Below are 17,944 nucleotides of genomic sequence, written 5' to 3'. Positions count from 1 at the left end.
CTGCCTTTGGAAATGGAATTTGAGTCAGTGGCTGGGGTGTAAATCTGGCAATTGGGAAACCTGGATTCATTGTGGTCTTGAGCTATTGTGGTTTTTTTCACCCAACCATGCCTTTCACAGTTAACACTAGACATTCTAGCACTGCAGGTAAATGGATAGGCACATAATTCTCTCTGTAGTTTGTTTTGTGTAGAAGTCAAAGGCCTAGAGACTAAGACTTTAGGCTATATCTACAGCCATCACTGCTGTATCTTGTGACCTCAGTGCTTCTTTGTCCTTTACATGATCATTATTTCCTCAAGAGTTCAAAGCAGCTTAGTTTGATTACAGAGTCTCTGACTTGGTGCTTTTCTGGTCCCCTGGGTGAAAGATACATTAGCTATAAATGGAGTGAGGATGGGGAGTTTTCAGCAACAGAAATGGCAGTGATGGCTTCAACTTGAAACAATAAGATTTTGCCACCCCACTGTTTTCAGGGATTTTATAAACTTGCTCAACAAGGTATTTTTGAAGTCATTACTACAGAATCACCTTGTGGTTAATAACTCAAATCTCCATTTTAAATGAGATGGTTGGGATTTTTTTTTGACCAATACCATTTCCTGAATATTAGCCTTTGTGAGGAGAAAAATAGAATCTGCATGTATCAGTGCTATTTCATGGGTTGTTGGCTACCACACTTGATATTTGAATTATTTGCACCCTGCCTCATGCATGTAGGAGCAATGTTCACGGTGGGCTTTACAGTGTTTCTGGCTTCCAGAGTATAACATAACTACTAATGTTTCCTGTTGTGTCAGAGTATTAGCAGTAGAGTTTGTCAGGATCAGCCTTAGTGGTCCATAACAACTGAAATCTCTTTTCAGCCTTAGCTTTCAGGCACAGCAGGTGGGACTTTACTGTGTCAGTTTCTTGGATGAACTGCAACCTTCTGTTTCCAGAGCTGCCAACAGCATATCTTTGACAAAGAATAAATTCCCTGGGGAGGATGGCTTCTATTGCTCCCTAGTGGTGCTGTATTGTGTGGGCATTCCCCACCTTCCAGTTAATTGAAGTAGGCTCTGTAAGTTAGCGTGCAGGCTACGATATTGTTCTGTGGATCTCACCTACACCCTTATTCTCCTTTGGCTAAAAATATGCCTTCACTGTCCATGTAAAAATATACTTTAGAAGAGATGCTAAGATCTGCTTGCTGGCACTGGCCTTTTAAAGCCCTGGCTCCTGGAATTCATTCCTTTTGATTCAGCTCTTTGAGGTTAACCTCCCTGGAGTAGCTGAGATCTAGGAAACTCTTCCAAGAGCATGCAGTAGTTGGTGTTTTCAGACACAATATCACCTCCATTAACCAGGCCAAAGTGGGGGAATGAGTGCCTTTATGCTTATCTTACCTCCCTCCCTCCTACAGCATCACACACCCTTCTGCATGCAGTGTTTTGTTTAAGAACTCTGGATCAGACCAAATGGCTGGGATCAGACAGGTGCTCCTGGAATACTCGCAAAATGGGACATGATAGAGCATTATCTGCTGTTTTTTGCTTTCACCATCTAGTAATCAGAAGTTCACTACCTCTACATTTGAGTTTTGCTTTTAGCTACCATGGTTAATATTCAACACACATAGTATTTGGCATGCTCAGGTTTTATTAGTGGTGTGTATATGTGATTATTCTTTTTGTAATAAATAATTTTATAGGCTCTGTACATACTTATTCCTTAACTTCCAAGTTTTTGGTTGTACCATAGCCAATACCCATTGGTATCCCACCCGTGAATTTGTCTGATCTTTGGAAAGTTCATTTTCAGGGGTTTTTTAAGCCCTTAAACTGGTTAAGGTGTTGCCTTGTAATCTACCACTTATGAACTTCATTGAATCATGCCAAGATCTAGTCTATGTACCTCCATTATGCTCTCTTTTTTATTCACTAATGGTAACCAAGTATGGCACACCCTCCCCTCATGTGGATGCAAATGGTGCCTGAATTATTCTCTGAGTGAAATTAGCAAACAGCAGGCCCAACCAGTTATCTGCTTTCAGTTCAGATAAGAATGAAGAGGGGCTGGAGTGGACCAGTTTCAGGCAGAAATTGTTGATCTTGCTCTACAAAACTGGGATCAGGATTCCAATGTTCAAGTCTAGTTCAGCAAGGAATGTTTTGAGTGCATTCTAGCTAATTTGCCCAGATTTGATCTGGTGCAATTCCTGGTTTGCAGCAATGGTTACTGTGCTTCACTCACTAAATTAATTCAACTTTTATGCATTTTGAAAGCGATACTTTAGCACTGATTTTACTTTCTATCCATTGTAACCTGGAGCACTTCTTTCCAATTAACTGTGAGATGGGTAGAGTAGTCGAAATCAATGGTTTGTCTGGGCTAGTACTTACTAGAGCTTCTAAGCAGTCAGGTGTACTATAAGTGAAATAGGGTGTCACTGCATTTGCATAAGGGTATGTCCTGCTAAATGAAAATACCTCAAGACTATTTTAGCATATTCTTCAGGCAGTAATACTGATCTGCAGAGATATGTCATATCTAAAAATGACCAAGCTTTATGCAGCTGGTCATTCACCTAAGAGGAAAAGGAAACAATTTTCATAGAATCTTGCATATCAGGTCCCAGAATCTGTTTCAGAAGTTTCTTTAAGGCCTTAGAGCCTGTTATTACCCAATACTATGCTTCTCTGCACCTGTAGACTTGACTGAAGTAGATCTTTGAGCATGCACAGCAGGGGTGGGGAACCATTTTCAGATTGAGAGCTGAATTTCCTTCTGGGCAACTTTCAAGGTCTGTGATGGCCAGTGGTTGGAAGGGCCTGAGGCAACAGTGGGCAAAGCAGTGAATGTGAATGTTACCTTTGAACAGCAGGCTAGTTTCTACACTTCTCTATCTCCAGCCAGATAATAATAATAATAATAATAATAATAATAATAATAATACTTATTTAAAAACTTAATAAAAACATCATGCATTAAAAAAGCTCCTGATACAGGACTGCCTTCAGATGTCTTGTAGACAAGCAAAAGTCATTATCGGAGTTCAAAGACGCATTCCCACCAGGCAAAAATACTCAAGGTGGGAATAAGCAAGGCTAGTGAGAACTGTGGCCTGCAGAGGGGTCTGGCTTGGGAGAGTCACAAGGGCACCATTTACATGCACACCCCAGGCCTGAGGTTCTCTGTTCCTCTGCTGCTAAGCTTGCTTCAGTGCATTTAGCCTAAGAGGTAGAGCATTCAAATTATGAGAGTAATGCTTCTGCACCTCCTTTTATATTTGAGGACTAGCTATTCAGTCCATAATATATTTAATTCCTGGCTTTTTTTTTTCTATAATCTTGCTTTGCAACATATCTGGCTTCTCCTGTATCTTTAATAAAGGCTATGTTTGGGCTGATTCACACATTCATACATATCACTCTCAAAGCCTTATCACTCAGTTACTTGAGTCTCAATTCATGAACTGTCTTCACTAAAAATGCATTGTTTCAGAGTAACCTTGTACAGCTATACAGCTATTTTTAGTGTTGGATCTGTGGTGGCTGTTTCATGCATGTTGGTCCCCACCTGATGTTGTATTCCTCAAGTGAGAAACATGGATGTCCTCATAATGATTTGCCTAGTACTGGTGGTAAGAACTTATGGGACTGATGTCTGTGAGTAACTTTTTCTCACCTTTCAATGCAGGCTATCCTTGAGACACCCGACAGGCAGCTAACATTGAATGAAATCTACAATTGGTTCACACGGATGTTTGCCTACTTCAGGAGAAACACAGCTACCTGGAAGGTAAAGCTTAGTCTGGGATTTTAATGCAGCTTTAGTGCTAACACACTTCTTAATATGGAACTGGGTCTCAACTTGGAGGACCTGCTAAATAATTTCATGTCCCAAATGTTTTTGGTGGAAGAGGTTCTTAAATAAGTGGAAGCAGGGAGCTCTTATTAAGCAACTGCATGTGTCCATGTTTGATCTGTATCCTGGCTGCATCCTGGTTATGGACATGACACTGGGGATCCTGAAGAAGTTAATGAATTAAGGCATTTACTCTGTCCACATTCTGCTAAAGATTCTGCTCTGGAGTGGTACAACAAGGCCACTTCAGAATAGATACTCTGCATGTTCTTACTTCTTTTTAGAATTGGAGAGGAAGGATTATTCATTAGTTTATGACACCAGGCTGCAGACTCATGTTTCAGTTTCCCACTCCACGTAGCATTACACAGAACGTTTGGTGCTTGGATACTATGGTAAAGGCAGCATCCACAAAGAAATATACACTGCCTTTGTAATACACTCTATGTACCTAAGGATGGATTCAGATGAAAGAGGTGGCTAAAACAAAGTGTGAGTGACTTGCACATTCTACTTTCCCTCCTTTTGACTTATTTCTCCTATACCTGTAGTGGGATGTGTAAGTTCCCCATATCTTTGGGAACTTGCCACTGGCAAGGTGGGCAGGTCCCTTCCTTGGATATGACTTGAAGGGCAGGGGGAAGTAGCTGAATGAGTCATTCTTATCTCCTTCACACACACCCATCCTTTTTTGTGCTGCTTTCAGTAATTGTGATGTGACTGTGAGACTGTCAGGGAAAGGAGCTGGGACCAATGGATGCAAGCATTCTGAAAGTAGGGAGTACTAGTAGCGAGGAATATCTAACGTCCCTCCATCTTCCTAGGCCCTGTGGTTGTAGCTTGCTCTGGTGAGAGAGCTGCGGGTACTCAGCACAATTGACAAATTGAGAATTTAGCTTAAAATGTGTCAAACTGCCTGGGTTGTAAAATAAGCCAGGGAACTATATTCCTTCTCTTAGAAGAATCTGTTTCAGCCCTCTGAGGTGGAGGCAGTGATGTGTGGGTGGGTGACAACAGCATGTGACCAATCTGTTCCGTTATAAGGCTGCAGAAATAGGTCTGTGCTGGCATGCACGTGGCCTGTCTACAGGAAAAGCAGAAGGGGAGTTAGAGATTCTAGAAATAGAAAATAAGGTTAATGATAACCCGGGGGCTGGTATCTCACTGCATGTGGCAAATAGATGATGCCTTAGCCAAGCTAGCAACGATTCAGGCTGGCTTTTCAGAGCATTGGGATGCAGATGGTCTCCTGATAGGGAAGATTGTGTGTGAGCTGCTAATACTCAACTTTCAACCTTGGGGAAGAAGAACATGAGGAGGCAACTTAATCTTTGTAACAGAAAACAATCTTGCACATGAAAAGGGGCTAACAGAAGTGCCACCCAGTCTCCTGTCTGGTTCAGATTCCCTATGTGATGTTAGCTGTCAGTTGGTGTCTCTGTTTTCCCATCTGTAAAATGGCACAACAAGAAGGGGCCGGTTTCCTCTGTTATATTCACATATATGTTATAATGCAGTAGGCCCATGATCCTAATTGAGGTCTTGATTACTGCTAAAATCATAATCTTGATTTGTCTGTCTCGGTCTTTCTCCTTTTCACCGTAATGTATAACTCTCTAGGCAAATGCCAGTCCATCACTGTAAAGGCATTGTGTGGGAAACAATGGGGAAGGGTCATAGCTTAGTGGTAGAGCATATGCTTTGCATAGAGAAAATCTCAGATTCAATACTTTTGAGGTAGGGATGAGAGAGCCTTTCACAGAGCCTTTCAGAAACCACTGCCAGCTAGTGAAGTCCATACCGAGCAAGCTGAACCAATAGCTTCACTTGTATAAAGGAGCTTCTTCTTTCAATATTTCTAAACCAGACAATGAGCACACCTCCCCTACTGTGTACTGGCTCTGGATATGCAGGTGTCCATGCTTGCTCTTGGAATCAAGTCCAACTCCCTTTGCTTGTATTTTTTTCCCTAAAGAATTCAATTTTAGCAAAAGCATACATCCTTACAATGTGTCTGTGCCCGTGTGTGCTTTCATCATGTGAAGGTGGTCCTAATTCAAAGCTTGGCCTATTAGTGTCCACTCTCTCTGAATATACTGACCCATTCCTTGCTCATGTGTTCAGTGAGATCTGGAAAGCAGAAGAAGTAATTCCAGAAGAGATACAAAGTGAGGGAGGGTGAGAGAGAGGATAGAAGGACTATCTCCAGAGTAGAGGGGTGTGTGTTGTCTTCCTGCAGCTGGGCATCTCTGCCTTTCAGCTGGAGGCCTGATAAGATTCTGTCTTCCAGACATGACATAATTCTGCCAGTGTCACATTCAAGCCCTGATACAATCACTCCCTCAGACGGGAAGCCAGAGTCATTGTGTAGCCGTCAAACTCTTGATAACGGCCAAGCAGAGCTTGCTGCCCATTAAGCAAACACAAGTCTGAGACTAGCAAGTTATTTTCTGTGAGTAAAAAGGGGGTTATGGCATCAACCATGTAGGAAGTGAGTGAACTTATTTGGATCAATTCATAGAGAAGTGCTGAAAGTACTAAGTCACCTATAAACGTCCTTGGGGAAGGGTAGCTGTATGTTGTAGTGCATGTGCTTTTCAATGAAGAAGTCCCAAGTTCATGGAATCTTCAGTGAAGTGAAGGAATACCAGAGAGCAGGGCAAGAAAATGCCTCTTCCTCCATTTCTGTTGTGTTGCTTCCCAAGGGAGACTATGCCAGGCTAAAGTATGATGGCTTTGTCCAATGTTGCCTGTGACTGTTCCTGACTACATAGCAGCCTATACCCTAGCTTCTGGGGAACAAACTCGGAGAAAAATTATTTATTTGCTTGCCTGCCTGCTTGCTTGCTTGCTTGCTTGCTTGCTTGCTTGCTTGCTTACTTACTTACTATATTTATGTAGCCACCCCATAACAGGCGTTTTCTCGGTGGCTCATAAAGAAAATAAAATACAATATTCAAGTACAACATAAAACAAATTAAATTATTTTCAAAAATTGAAACCGTTAAAAACAATTTTAAACCTCAAATTTAAAACTGAGAGACCAAAATAATGAAGTTTTAAAGACCAGGAAAGATATTCAGCTGGCACCGAAAAGCCCATAAAGATGGCATCGGGTGCACCTGTCCAGGATGGCTATTCCATAACTGGGGTGCTGGTACTGAAAAGACCCTGTCCTAAATACTTGAAAGCAATGCTTTTTTGTCATCCTTCATCTGCTTAATTTGCCAGGCCTTGGCATGTCTGCAAAACTGGCAAACAGGCCAGTTTCAGAAAACAAATCTTAAAGCCTCAGGCAAAGGGGAAAGAAGTCAAAACTCTTTTTTGTTGCTGCCTCTTCTTTTCTCGTACTGCCTGAACAAGGAAGAAGAAACAGAAGGAAGGTCCTTTGTGCAGCTTGTTGGCTACCTTTCCCTATATATACAAACATACATGTACAAATGTGACACACACCCCAACAAGCATATAAACAAATGATACCAAGATCTGGGCTTGAATCTAAGGACAAAACTACTAGGAAGAGACTACTAGGAAGAGACTGAGTGCCTACTTAAGCATGATAAACATGATAGGTGCTTAGTGCTTGGCACATTTACGTAGATGTTGGTTTTTGCTTTTCTTTGGTGTGCTTTTAAATGCATCTAATCCCTGAAAGAAACAAAGCAGCTGTGGTGCCCATGGCTGATGTCCCACATTATGGCACCTGGAGAAATTGTGCAATTGCTCTGGAAGTTGGCATATCATCACAGAGGAAAGATGTCAAACTTGCACACAACCTGGTACCTTTATTTGTTCTCGTCCATTTTCCTCCATTTTGTGAGTTTGTGCTAAAATATTGAATTAGATGCATGTGGAGTTCCTATGGCTTCGGTGGTCCAGTTCTCCTCGATGTATTGCCATTCCAGTTCTTCTTGCTTAGCTAGGTAGCCCTTGTGGGTGGATGGGTTTCCCATGGATGCACAACTCAAAGCACACTAAGAACCACTGTTAGATTTTAGCAGTGCAAGAGGATTGCATTGGACGTCCAGTGTAGCAAAAACTTGTTATTGTAATCCTAACCTATTGGTATTCTCTTTAAGATGTTCATATATTCCACCCTCATGCACTGATGTGGGGAGCTGGGATGTGACCAGCAGCCGCATGTTTGGCCATCATGTAAAGTGGTCCTATAAACATAAAGCATCTGCATGCATGAGGGACGATCCTGATTCACCCAGGATCTCAGCGTAAGTGGAGGCACTCTGTGCGCACAGGCTGATGCATGCATAGGACTACTTTGCGCATGGGTAGAACATGTGGTGTGAGCCAGCAGCAGGGCCACCAGCCCAATCATGCTCCCTGTGAATGTGCAAAGGGTGAGTTATATGAGCCCTGCTTTTGTTAACCCACTTTTTCTCTATATAGACTATAGTGCACACATTCGCCTCTTTGCATCGTGGTCACTGATAGCCCTGCCTGTTTTCCGTTCCCCTCTCTGTGGTGGTCTGCAGCCCTTTCTGTCATTACTGTCCTCTCTTTTACTTAACCCAGAGTTTTCTCTGTTCCCCATCTCAGTTAGCCATTTTTCCTCTCCACACCCCACAGCATATGCTTGCTTGCTCACTCTCTCTTTTCACTGCACATCAGAAGGTGTCCCTGTTCCCTCCAAGGGTTATGCCCCTTTTTGTTTCTCTCTCCTTTCCACAGGTCTCCTGACACACGGATCTGTTACTTCCCTTTCTCTGTTTCCGCTGCTATTGGTCTCACTTCACCACTATCTCTACTACCCTCTTTTTGCACCCTTTCTAGCACAATCCTATAGATGTCTACTCAGAAGTAAATCCCACAGAGTTCAATAGGGCTTACTCCTAGGCAAGGGAGTGTAGGATTGCAGACTGTCCCTTTATACGCTCTGTTTCTACCCCCACCCTTATCTCTTCTTCTGCCTTGCTAAACTCAGCAAGAATACCTAAGGCATTCATTTTCTCAGCGGTTCACACATTAAGTGCCTTTCCATATATTATTTGGCAGCAAACCTGGGTTAGCAACTAAGTGTTTGTGATAGGGAGTTGGAGCCAATACTAGCTCTCTGCTGTGTTTAGTGATATGATACATGCATTTACAAACAGGTATTTGGCTCATTTGCTCATTACATTTTTAGAGGTATGCTTTTCAACGTGTAAATCTGCCTTGAGGGGGTCTTATAGGCAGGAAACCATTGAACATGGTGATCTGGTTGCAACAGGCTGGTAAAGCTTTGTGGTCGACTTGGCTGTAGAGTTTGATTCTAGGGAAATGAAAAGCTATGTAGAATATAATGCAGGTATCTTCCTGGACTTCTCTGCTGGAGGGCCAAAAACAGGCAGGGTAGGTGCTGCAGATGGCTGACAGCCCTGCTTAGGTTGTGCAGCTCTATCTAGCAACAGAAGGAATAGAATATCCTAGCTCACTATCTATAAAAGCCCTGGATTTTGTTTGTCATTCATGTCTGGAGCTTCTCTCCCTCCTTTATTTAGTTGCCACTCAGCTGAGGAAAAAGGTCCCTTCATTTCTGGTTAACATAAGCTGTGCCTGCGCTCATGTAACAAATCACTGTAAGCTCTGATTCTAGGGGTTTGCTCGCCACATCATCTGTAGATGGAGACAGATAGTTAACCTATTCAAGTGCAAAATGAGAGACTTGAAAGAATATTCACTCCAGCTTCTTCAAGAATTATATAATCTTAGTCACTAGAGTCTGGAAAACAATTATTAGCTGACACCTAGTCAATTCACCTGCCAGAGGACGAATTTTTCCTACTATGTAATTATTTACAATACAACAAATTTCAGCTATAATAGCTTATGCTATGCTGTAATCGCATTCTCAAAACACCAGATAGGAAAGTGCTTGAGGGAATACAACCGCTGTGAAATTTTCAAGCAGCATGTGATGTCTTTAACTATTATGCCAACAGCACACAGCCTTGTGCTTTTATGTTTTCTTACAGTTTTAGAGTGCAGGTATACGAGAGTGCTTGCTTGCAACTGTACTCTAAGGTCGGTAGGCAGATATATTTGTATACTGCTATATCCAAAGCTATCCCTCTTTTGGACTTCTGTCCTTTTCCCTAGTGGGCAAGTTATGGCCGCTTTGAAAACACACACACACACACACACACACACACACACACACACACACGAAAGTAAATATATTTTGCATAAGATAAATAAAAATGTGTTGGTAACAAAATGAAATATCAGCTCATTCTTCACAGTTATCATGCTACCTGCCTCTTGCATTTCACCACAGGAGTCCCAGGGACACTTGTAAAAGGGATGTTGATTGCACCAGAGATGGAGTACTTCTAGAATTTTCCTGTCCAGAGGACATAAAGTCTTCTGTTTCATAGTTGTGTGGTGTCATTTAAATAATTATATGCAAAGTCTTCCTTAATATAGTCGTGGACTATGTGAACTTCAAAATGTCTTCTAGGGTGAGTGGACATGGGGCAGAAGACCAAAAGTGAGCAGGGAACCCACAAAATCTTCAGTACTGTTGAATATGTCCCCAAAAGCCTTAGGGGGAAAATATCCCCCTTCGTGCATTCACCATGGAGAGGAGGTTCCACATGAACAAGAGGCAGTGGAGCTACATTGCATTAGGCATGGGTGTCTGCGGTGCAGAAAGCCATATTTGTAGATCTCTATGCATTCTGTGGAACCCTGACCCATGTCAGAACACAAAGAAGCCTACATGTGTACAGGTCTATATAAGTAGATTTCCCTTTTGCAGACATGCACATCAAACATTTGGCTGTGACAAGGAATCTCTGTGACAGCACTGCTGCCCCTTGATCACGTATGAAGGGGGCTTATGTTAGGCAAACAATATGAAATTGCTCAGAAATAGAATATTCAGAGACATCCTTACATGTGGACACATTTGTCTCTTAAGTCACTTACCATAAATTATCTCTTCAGCAAACAGATGAGCTCTCCTCCTTCTCCTCTCCACTACCATCGAAAGAAAATGTTAGCCCTCCAGCTCACAAATAGTCTTTCAAGGCTAAAACCACTATAGCACCCTACCAGGAGCACTAGTTTGCTCCACCTAACATTTTTAGGGGAAAATGTGGCTGGGTTGTAAAATATTTCTGGGTTTGAACATGGAAATTTCTGGTTTTTTAAAAAAATTATGGCAGCTGGTTCCCCATAGTAGTATTAGTGCACACAATATCCCCTACTTGACCTGCCTATCTTGCCTGCCTGGACTACCCCTGGTTTGAGGTGATTTTTTCAAGATCACTATCATCCTTATTCTACTTAAGGTTCTCTTGGTTTTAAGCAATATGCCATGCTGATTGTCAAAGTAGATAAGGAGCAGTATTTATCCAGGATCACTATACAATGAATACAGTAGGGTGTTTAACACTAGGAAAACCTGGGTTATGTGGAGAAAAACAAGTAAATGGAACAGCAGGTAATTTAAAAGGTGGTGGTCCACCCCCCAAGAGTAACTTAGTATGGTCTTGAAAGAAATCTACTCTGACTGTTATGTCCTTTAGTACCCTGTCATATTAAGTTATATGGCCAAAAGGCTGATTCCCCCTAAGAACGGTAAAGGTTGAAAACACATACAGACATAGGAAGTACACACCAATATATGCATGTGCATGCTTAATGTTCCTCTCTCACACAAACATTTAAAATGATGTGTATTTTAAATTATATTTTATTGTAAACCACTTGGAGGTTATTTACAGCTCAGCAGTATACAAATTTTGTTAAATAAATAAATGAACAACTCCTTTCCGCACAAACATATTTGTACAGAGAACCAGGCAGGTTCCCCAAACGTTAGCTTAGTTGCAGACCAGGCCTACAGAATTTAAGGCCCATTAACAATTGTGTCACTTCCATGGCTAAGGACCACTGGGACATTTAATTTCCTTTTACTGTATTTCAATATACGTATATCCTGGTTTTCAGGATAGTGAAGCAGCTAACAACCTCATTTAAAAACAATAAACCATAATAAATGAAAATTTGAAATCAGTTTTAAAAAGACCTATCACCAGTCACTGACAGATAGTTCAAAATGCTGAGGCTGCCAGGTGTTGAAGGCCTATGGAAACAAGTAGGTCTTTACTTCCTATATAAAAACAAATGAAGGAGAAGCCGTATGGCTTTTGCAAAGGAGAGTATTCTGTAATCTATGCACTGCCACAAAAAAGAATGTCAAACATCCATTCTTTGTAGCCCATTTCTACCTTATTGTGTGAGAGTACAAATCTCTCTCAACCTCATAGACTCATTAACAGGTGGAGTGAGGTTGGCAGACTGCTCCTTCTCTTTCTCTGGATTCAGAGGTAGTCAGTGGAACTGGTACCATTTTTGACAGCATGATTCATTCAGCTGGCCATGCGATATAGCCTTTTTGCGTCAGAAACTCCTTCATTGCGTAAATTGCTAAGAAAAAGAAAGGTTAGGGCCGGATTCAACTAAGCTGGAGCACTAGTGGAAGCCACCACAAGGACTCCTGGTAGCACAGTGGAACTTCCCCGCCCCCCGCCCCCATGTGCCTCCTGCATCTCCCCCAGATCTGCTCTGGATGTTCAGGTGAACCCCTGAACGGTTCAGGGAGGGAAGGTGGGAAATCGTTCCATCTGGCAAGCATAAATGCTTGTTCTGATGCAACAATAATATTAGCACAACATTGCATTCCACCCTTTGTGTCCTCTTGCCATGGGCTTCAGTAGGGAAGAGTGGAGATACCGTATTTTTCGCCCTATACGACACACTTTTTCCCCTCCAAAAATGAAGGGGAAATGTGGCTGCGTCCTATGGGGCGAATACAGGCTTTCGCTGAAGCCTGGAGAGCGAGAGGCTCTCACTCTCCAGGCTTCAGGAAGCTCTGCGCAACCCTCCGGAGCCCAGCGTGAAGCCGCGCCGGCCTCCGGAAGGTCGCGCAGAGCTGCTTGCCCTCCCGGGCTCCGCGCACCTCTGCGCGACCCTCCGGAGCCTGGCGCCCAGCCGCGCCGGGCTCCGGAGGGTCGCGCAGAGCTGCCTGCGCTCTACAGGGCAGTGCGTCCTATGGGGCGAAAAATACGGTAATTAAGAAGGTTAGAAATAGAGTGGGAAAAGACTCGAAGAAAAGGGAGTAATAGAGATGAGGATGCAGAGAGACAGGGAAAGGAGGGAGAAGCTGGTACAGATTGCGGGGAAGAGAGTTCTATTGCATAGCAGATATGATGGTTGAGAGCAAGCGGAAAGGAGGAGATGAGGATGCTGTGACAAATAGGATGTGCTGGGTGGAGTTAACAGGGAGGTGGTTAAAAAGAGAAGACGGAGTATAACAATTGGCAGAAATGCTTGCCCGTTGTTGATGGGGTAAAGCAGTCCTAATAGAGTGTCCCTTGATAATTTAGAGTTTTACACCCTTGTTGTAAAGAAATGCCATAACAGCAATAGCTCCTCTTCCTTTCCAGGCCTGCAAGTGGGTTGTTCCATTTTCATTCCCTTACCAAAAGTGTAGGAGGGAGGAGCCCAGTGGAGGCAGTGCACATGGGCACCATGCTCCCCTCCTTCATTGAGAGTGGATGTCCTTACTTGTCCCATATCCTCTCTGCCAGGTATTTTCTGGGTTGCAAGACAGAAATAAATCTGTTTATATACTGCTAGAATGGGACGCGGGTGGCGCTGTGGGTTAAACCACAGAGCCTAGGACTTGCCGATCAGAAGGTCGGCGGTTCAAATCCCCGTGACGGGGTGAGCTCCCATTGTTTGGTCTCTGCTCCTGCCCACCTAGCAGTTCGAAAGCACGCCAATGTGCAGGTAGATAAATAGGTACTGCTCCAGCGGGAAGGTAAACCGCATTTCCGTGCACTGCTCTGGTTCGCCAGAAGCGGCTTAGTCATGCTGGCCACATGACCCGGAAGCTGAATGCCAGCTCCCTCGGCCAATAAAGCGAGATGAGCGCCGCAACCCCAGAGTTGGCCATGACTGGACCTAATGGTCAGGGGTCCCTTTACCTTATACTGCAAGAAAGAAAACAGTTCACTAAATTTCAGCAAAAATGTTAAGCATGTGCACTGTTCTCTTATTGCAAATGATGTGACTTAAAGTGCTTAACTTTGGCTGGGGTGTGGGTGTGTGCATGTGCGCTAGATAGGAATAAAACTGGATTGTATTTTTTTTTAAGCTGCAGCTCTTTTCTCACTTGTTATTTATAGCACAAACTATTTTGTTTCTTCACCTTTTGATCTCTCTTGTTCACTGTGTACTATTAACACCCTTAATTCTTATGAAACATTAGTCATTTAGTGCAAGGTGTTTTCCATTATATTGAACTTTCATAATAGTCTGCGGGCACTTATTTGTAAATCTGGGCTTGTTGCATGAGTGAATACTAACTGCTGTTATTCACCTTCGTGTTTTTGATGTTAGTGATTCAAAGATATTTAAAGTACACCATAGACATGGTGGATTTGATAGCAGAATTACAGATGTTTCAGTTACTTGTGAGAAAATGGTTAATTCTAAATTAATTTCTTTGAAGCCTGCCTGGAAATATGTTAGGCCCCGTTTTGTGAGGAAGGCTGGCATCCTGCTCCCAAATCAGTTGTTTTGTTGCTGGTGTTCTGTGCCTCTGTCTGGATGACTGACCATGAATAATGATGTCAGAGAACTGAAATGTGTAATTTCACCATCCCCAGCATGAGATCTCTTGCTTCACAACGTATTGCTGTGCCTGTATTTTAATTCTGTAAGGTTTACAGGTTTTCGTCTATGCTCATCCTCTAAGCCTTCCTCAGCTGCTTTTGTTCATTGGTACAGAGTATCAGCAAGAGTTTGTTTCAGCAACTCCCACTTTCTTGGCAAGGGGGTGTACAAGGCTAATACAATCCTACTATATATTCGTTCTTTTCATTTCATTCTTTGTCTCAAACCTTTGCTCTCATAAAGTTTCCCCGTCTTTCATTCCAGTGTTTTGCACCACTGAATTTTCCTCTGACTTTACCACCTTCATCTCGCCTACTTAACCCTATGGGACCTTCTGAAGACAACTGCATGTGTTGCTCTTTAAAATCTGTTCAGTGAAAAGTGCATGCCTGGCATGTATGAGTGACAACATGTGTATGGGGAGGGGTTGCTCTGCCCAGTGGTGTCCCAATATACATGCTAATAGTAAAAAGACACATTGCCATATTTTGAGTTGCATGCTTGGCTGGATATGCCAATTAAACTCTGTATCCTAAAAAGGGATGTATCAAAGTGAGAGGGTGATGTAAAAACAAAATCTACTCTCCCTTCGATGTGAACAATTATAAGACTAATTATCTATGTTCTATTTAGATTTTTGTACTTTGGTTAAATGCATCAGCCTTTAAGCAAGTGCCATGGGAACATTTGAGTTTTGGCGTAGGGAATGATTTGAAACAAGACTGTGATTAGATGACCCTTTTATTTTCCTTTCTAAGCAAAGTGTAAGAGCCACAATATTAACCAGAATGGGTGTCTGTGAATAGGTAATTTAAACAAACTGAGGAAGGCTGCAATCATTTCAAGTGCTCTGTAAGTAAGTTTGTGCGCCAATCATTGAGTCCCCCTAATGGTTCAGGTGGATTACTACAAGTAAATAAGCTGGGCTTGTGCAAGACACAAATAACTGTAGACAGCATCCCGGACATGTTGCAAATAGGGTCCTATTGAAGGGAATTGGGGAAGGGGGTGTGGAGATATGCCAAGCTATAGCTGTCACTCTTGTTTAAAACTACATGCCCCATAGAAAATGCTATGCCTAAAATGGTTAGGGCAGGAGCCAGAAATCCAAATTTTTGGACTCTCTTTCTAACCTTTAGAGAGGAAGTGAGGAATGATGTCCATTTCTACATCCTTTATTGATGTTGTGCACACATTAATTGCACCCTTGGCTAATTAGAAAAAGATTGGTGCAGACTGAAAATCTCTACTAAAAAAAAACTTACTTTCAAAAATAGCTTTAAAATCTTGTGTTTGCTTCAGTTTGCCATTTAGTCCCATATTTTTCTTTATTGTCTCTGGCAAAATTGAAGAAAATAATGTCACTATAAAAGAGGTATGGGAAGGAACAGAAATTCCAGCACTACGGCTTGTTCCAGTGAAAGTGCATATTACGTTGGTTGTCTCACAAAGAAAGCATTTCATTTTTTAAATGATGGTTTAATCCTTCTGGAGCAATTTGAGGTACTTAGGTAGTAGGAGCTGGGTGAGTGCAAAGTAAATAGGTGCCAAGAGGTATGGCAAGAGGTGCCTGCAAAGAGGCAGGTGTGAGGAGGATTTTGTTGGTATGGCGGCAGTGGCGTCAGCGCATGTAACAGGGAGATGCTGAATGGCTGGGGTAGAAGCTGGGGAGAGAAGCTGGGCCAGGGGCATAAAGCAAACATCATTAGAAAAGACAAAGATAAGAAGCAAACAGAGCAGCCAAGCCTGGCATTAAACAAATACTCTGTCAAAACACAAAAGCTGCATTTAAATCATGCAAGGAGGCCTCCCTGGAGCAGGAGACCACAGAATTAAGGAAAGAGGAAAGACACACTTGGCGACACCCTCCTGCCAGCCACTGGGATGGCCAAGAGACAGCGAATAATCCACATAAAGAGCTAGAAAGCTTAGTGTTTCTTTCTTCAGATGCTGCCAGAAGCACCTTTCATAGATTTTTCCTTCCTGGGATTTCTGTGTGAAGTTATTCCTAGACAGCTTATGAAAATGCAAGTGGGATTTTCAGGAAGAATCTGTGAACATCGCTGCCCATGTAGTGGCCTCATTTGGTCTCCATTTCCTTTCCTGCCCTGTGCATATAAGCAAGTCAATGTCCTGTTGCCAGCTATGGATGGTTAGTGGTACCCATAAAACACTGAATGGGTGCTAAGCGAGCCTGAGTTTGGTTCTGTACCTCTTGATGATCAGAAGAGCAAGCCTTGCTCTTAAATGATTTGGTTTTTAGCCTGTTTTTATTGTTCTGTGGTGCTTAATGTTTTGCTTTATAGTTTCTGCTAGCATTGTACACACACACACTTGCGCCAAGGTTCTGTTTGGATGAAGAGCAGTTCAGAAAGTTTGTAAATAAAATAAATGATAGAAGCAGTCCACTGGGTAGGGATCAATGTCAAATGGGGAGACCCTTGCAACCAAAATCCATCACTGCCATATTTTGGGGCAGAATGGGGACAATTTCCCAGTCTCATTATGGCCCTCATGAGCCACATGCAGATAACGTTCTCGGGCTTCATCATCTGGCCAATAGCAGCATGGCCACACTAATTAAACAGAGGTAGAATTTTTCCCAGCACAGGTTTGCAAAAGACATACGTGCTCATCTGCTGATTTCAGCGCCGGAGGGTGTCTGCCTTCAAAGCGGTTTCAGTGGAGACCAAAGAGAAAAGGCCGTCATTTTGTAACAGAAGCAGATGTGGTGTTTCCAACAGTAACCAATCCATACAGGATTTGCTGTACCAAAAACAAAACAGGAGGCCATAGCATTTTACAGGGAAAGCTTGACCTTATTCTCTTGATTTCTTCATTGGGACTGTCTTTAGAGACGGATTCACTTCCTGCCTGAGATTCCCTTTGTGGAACTCAGCGAGCCATTTAGGCATGCTTTCTCTCTCATGCACACACACACACACACACACACTTGTGTGATTCCTGTCTGGGGTAAGCCCTGAGGCAGGTCTCTCCTCACAGATGATCAACCACAGAGTCACAGAGCTCATCTGCACCTCACACTGCAGCAGCATCAATGCCACAAAAAGAGAGAGGGTTATAAGGCACTTCAAATGTCATCGTAAAGGTGGTGCAGAAGAAGAAGAAACACTATTCAGTACTCTGTTCTGTGAGCAGCAAAGCAAATCCCCAAGCCATTTCATCAGGCTGCTATTCAATTCCCTGAAAGTGTTACCAAGTCCAAGCCATGATGCCATGTGAAAACCCTCAAGCTCTTGCAAAGCTTATGCAGAGCTGCCGCAAGCAAACAGTGCCATGTAGAAGGGCCCTTACCTTGATAATTGGCATAGTATTTACCTATTGGAAATGTGTGCCAACATGCCACAAGCATGGCAAGACTGAGCAAGATGAGCAGTTTGGGTTTTTACTG

The 17,944-nt window shown here is 42.7% G+C and overlaps 1 protein-coding gene across 6 annotated transcripts in view; it reads left to right on the top strand.

The window, feature by feature from the left end:
* Positions 1-17,944, top strand: part of FOXP4 (forkhead box P4) — a 159,247-nt gene that overhangs the window by 123,794 nt on the left and 17,509 nt on the right. For all 6 annotated transcript variants that reach the window (XM_081865383.1, XM_081865381.1, XM_081865384.1 and 3 more), the window contains one exon: positions 3,682-3,783. In XM_081865383.1, the coding sequence (XP_081721509.1) occupies positions 3,682-3,783 (102 nt within the window). The remainder of the gene's footprint in view (positions 1-3,681; positions 3,784-17,944) is intronic.

Source organism: Podarcis erhardii (assembly GCF_964252035.2).
Source record: "Podarcis erhardii genome assembly, chromosome: 6".
Classification (NCBI taxonomy): Eukaryota; Metazoa; Chordata; class Lepidosauria; order Squamata; family Lacertidae; genus Podarcis; species Podarcis erhardii.
The sequence above is the reverse complement of the archived record's forward strand: the minus strand, read 5'-3'. Positions and strand labels throughout refer to the sequence as shown.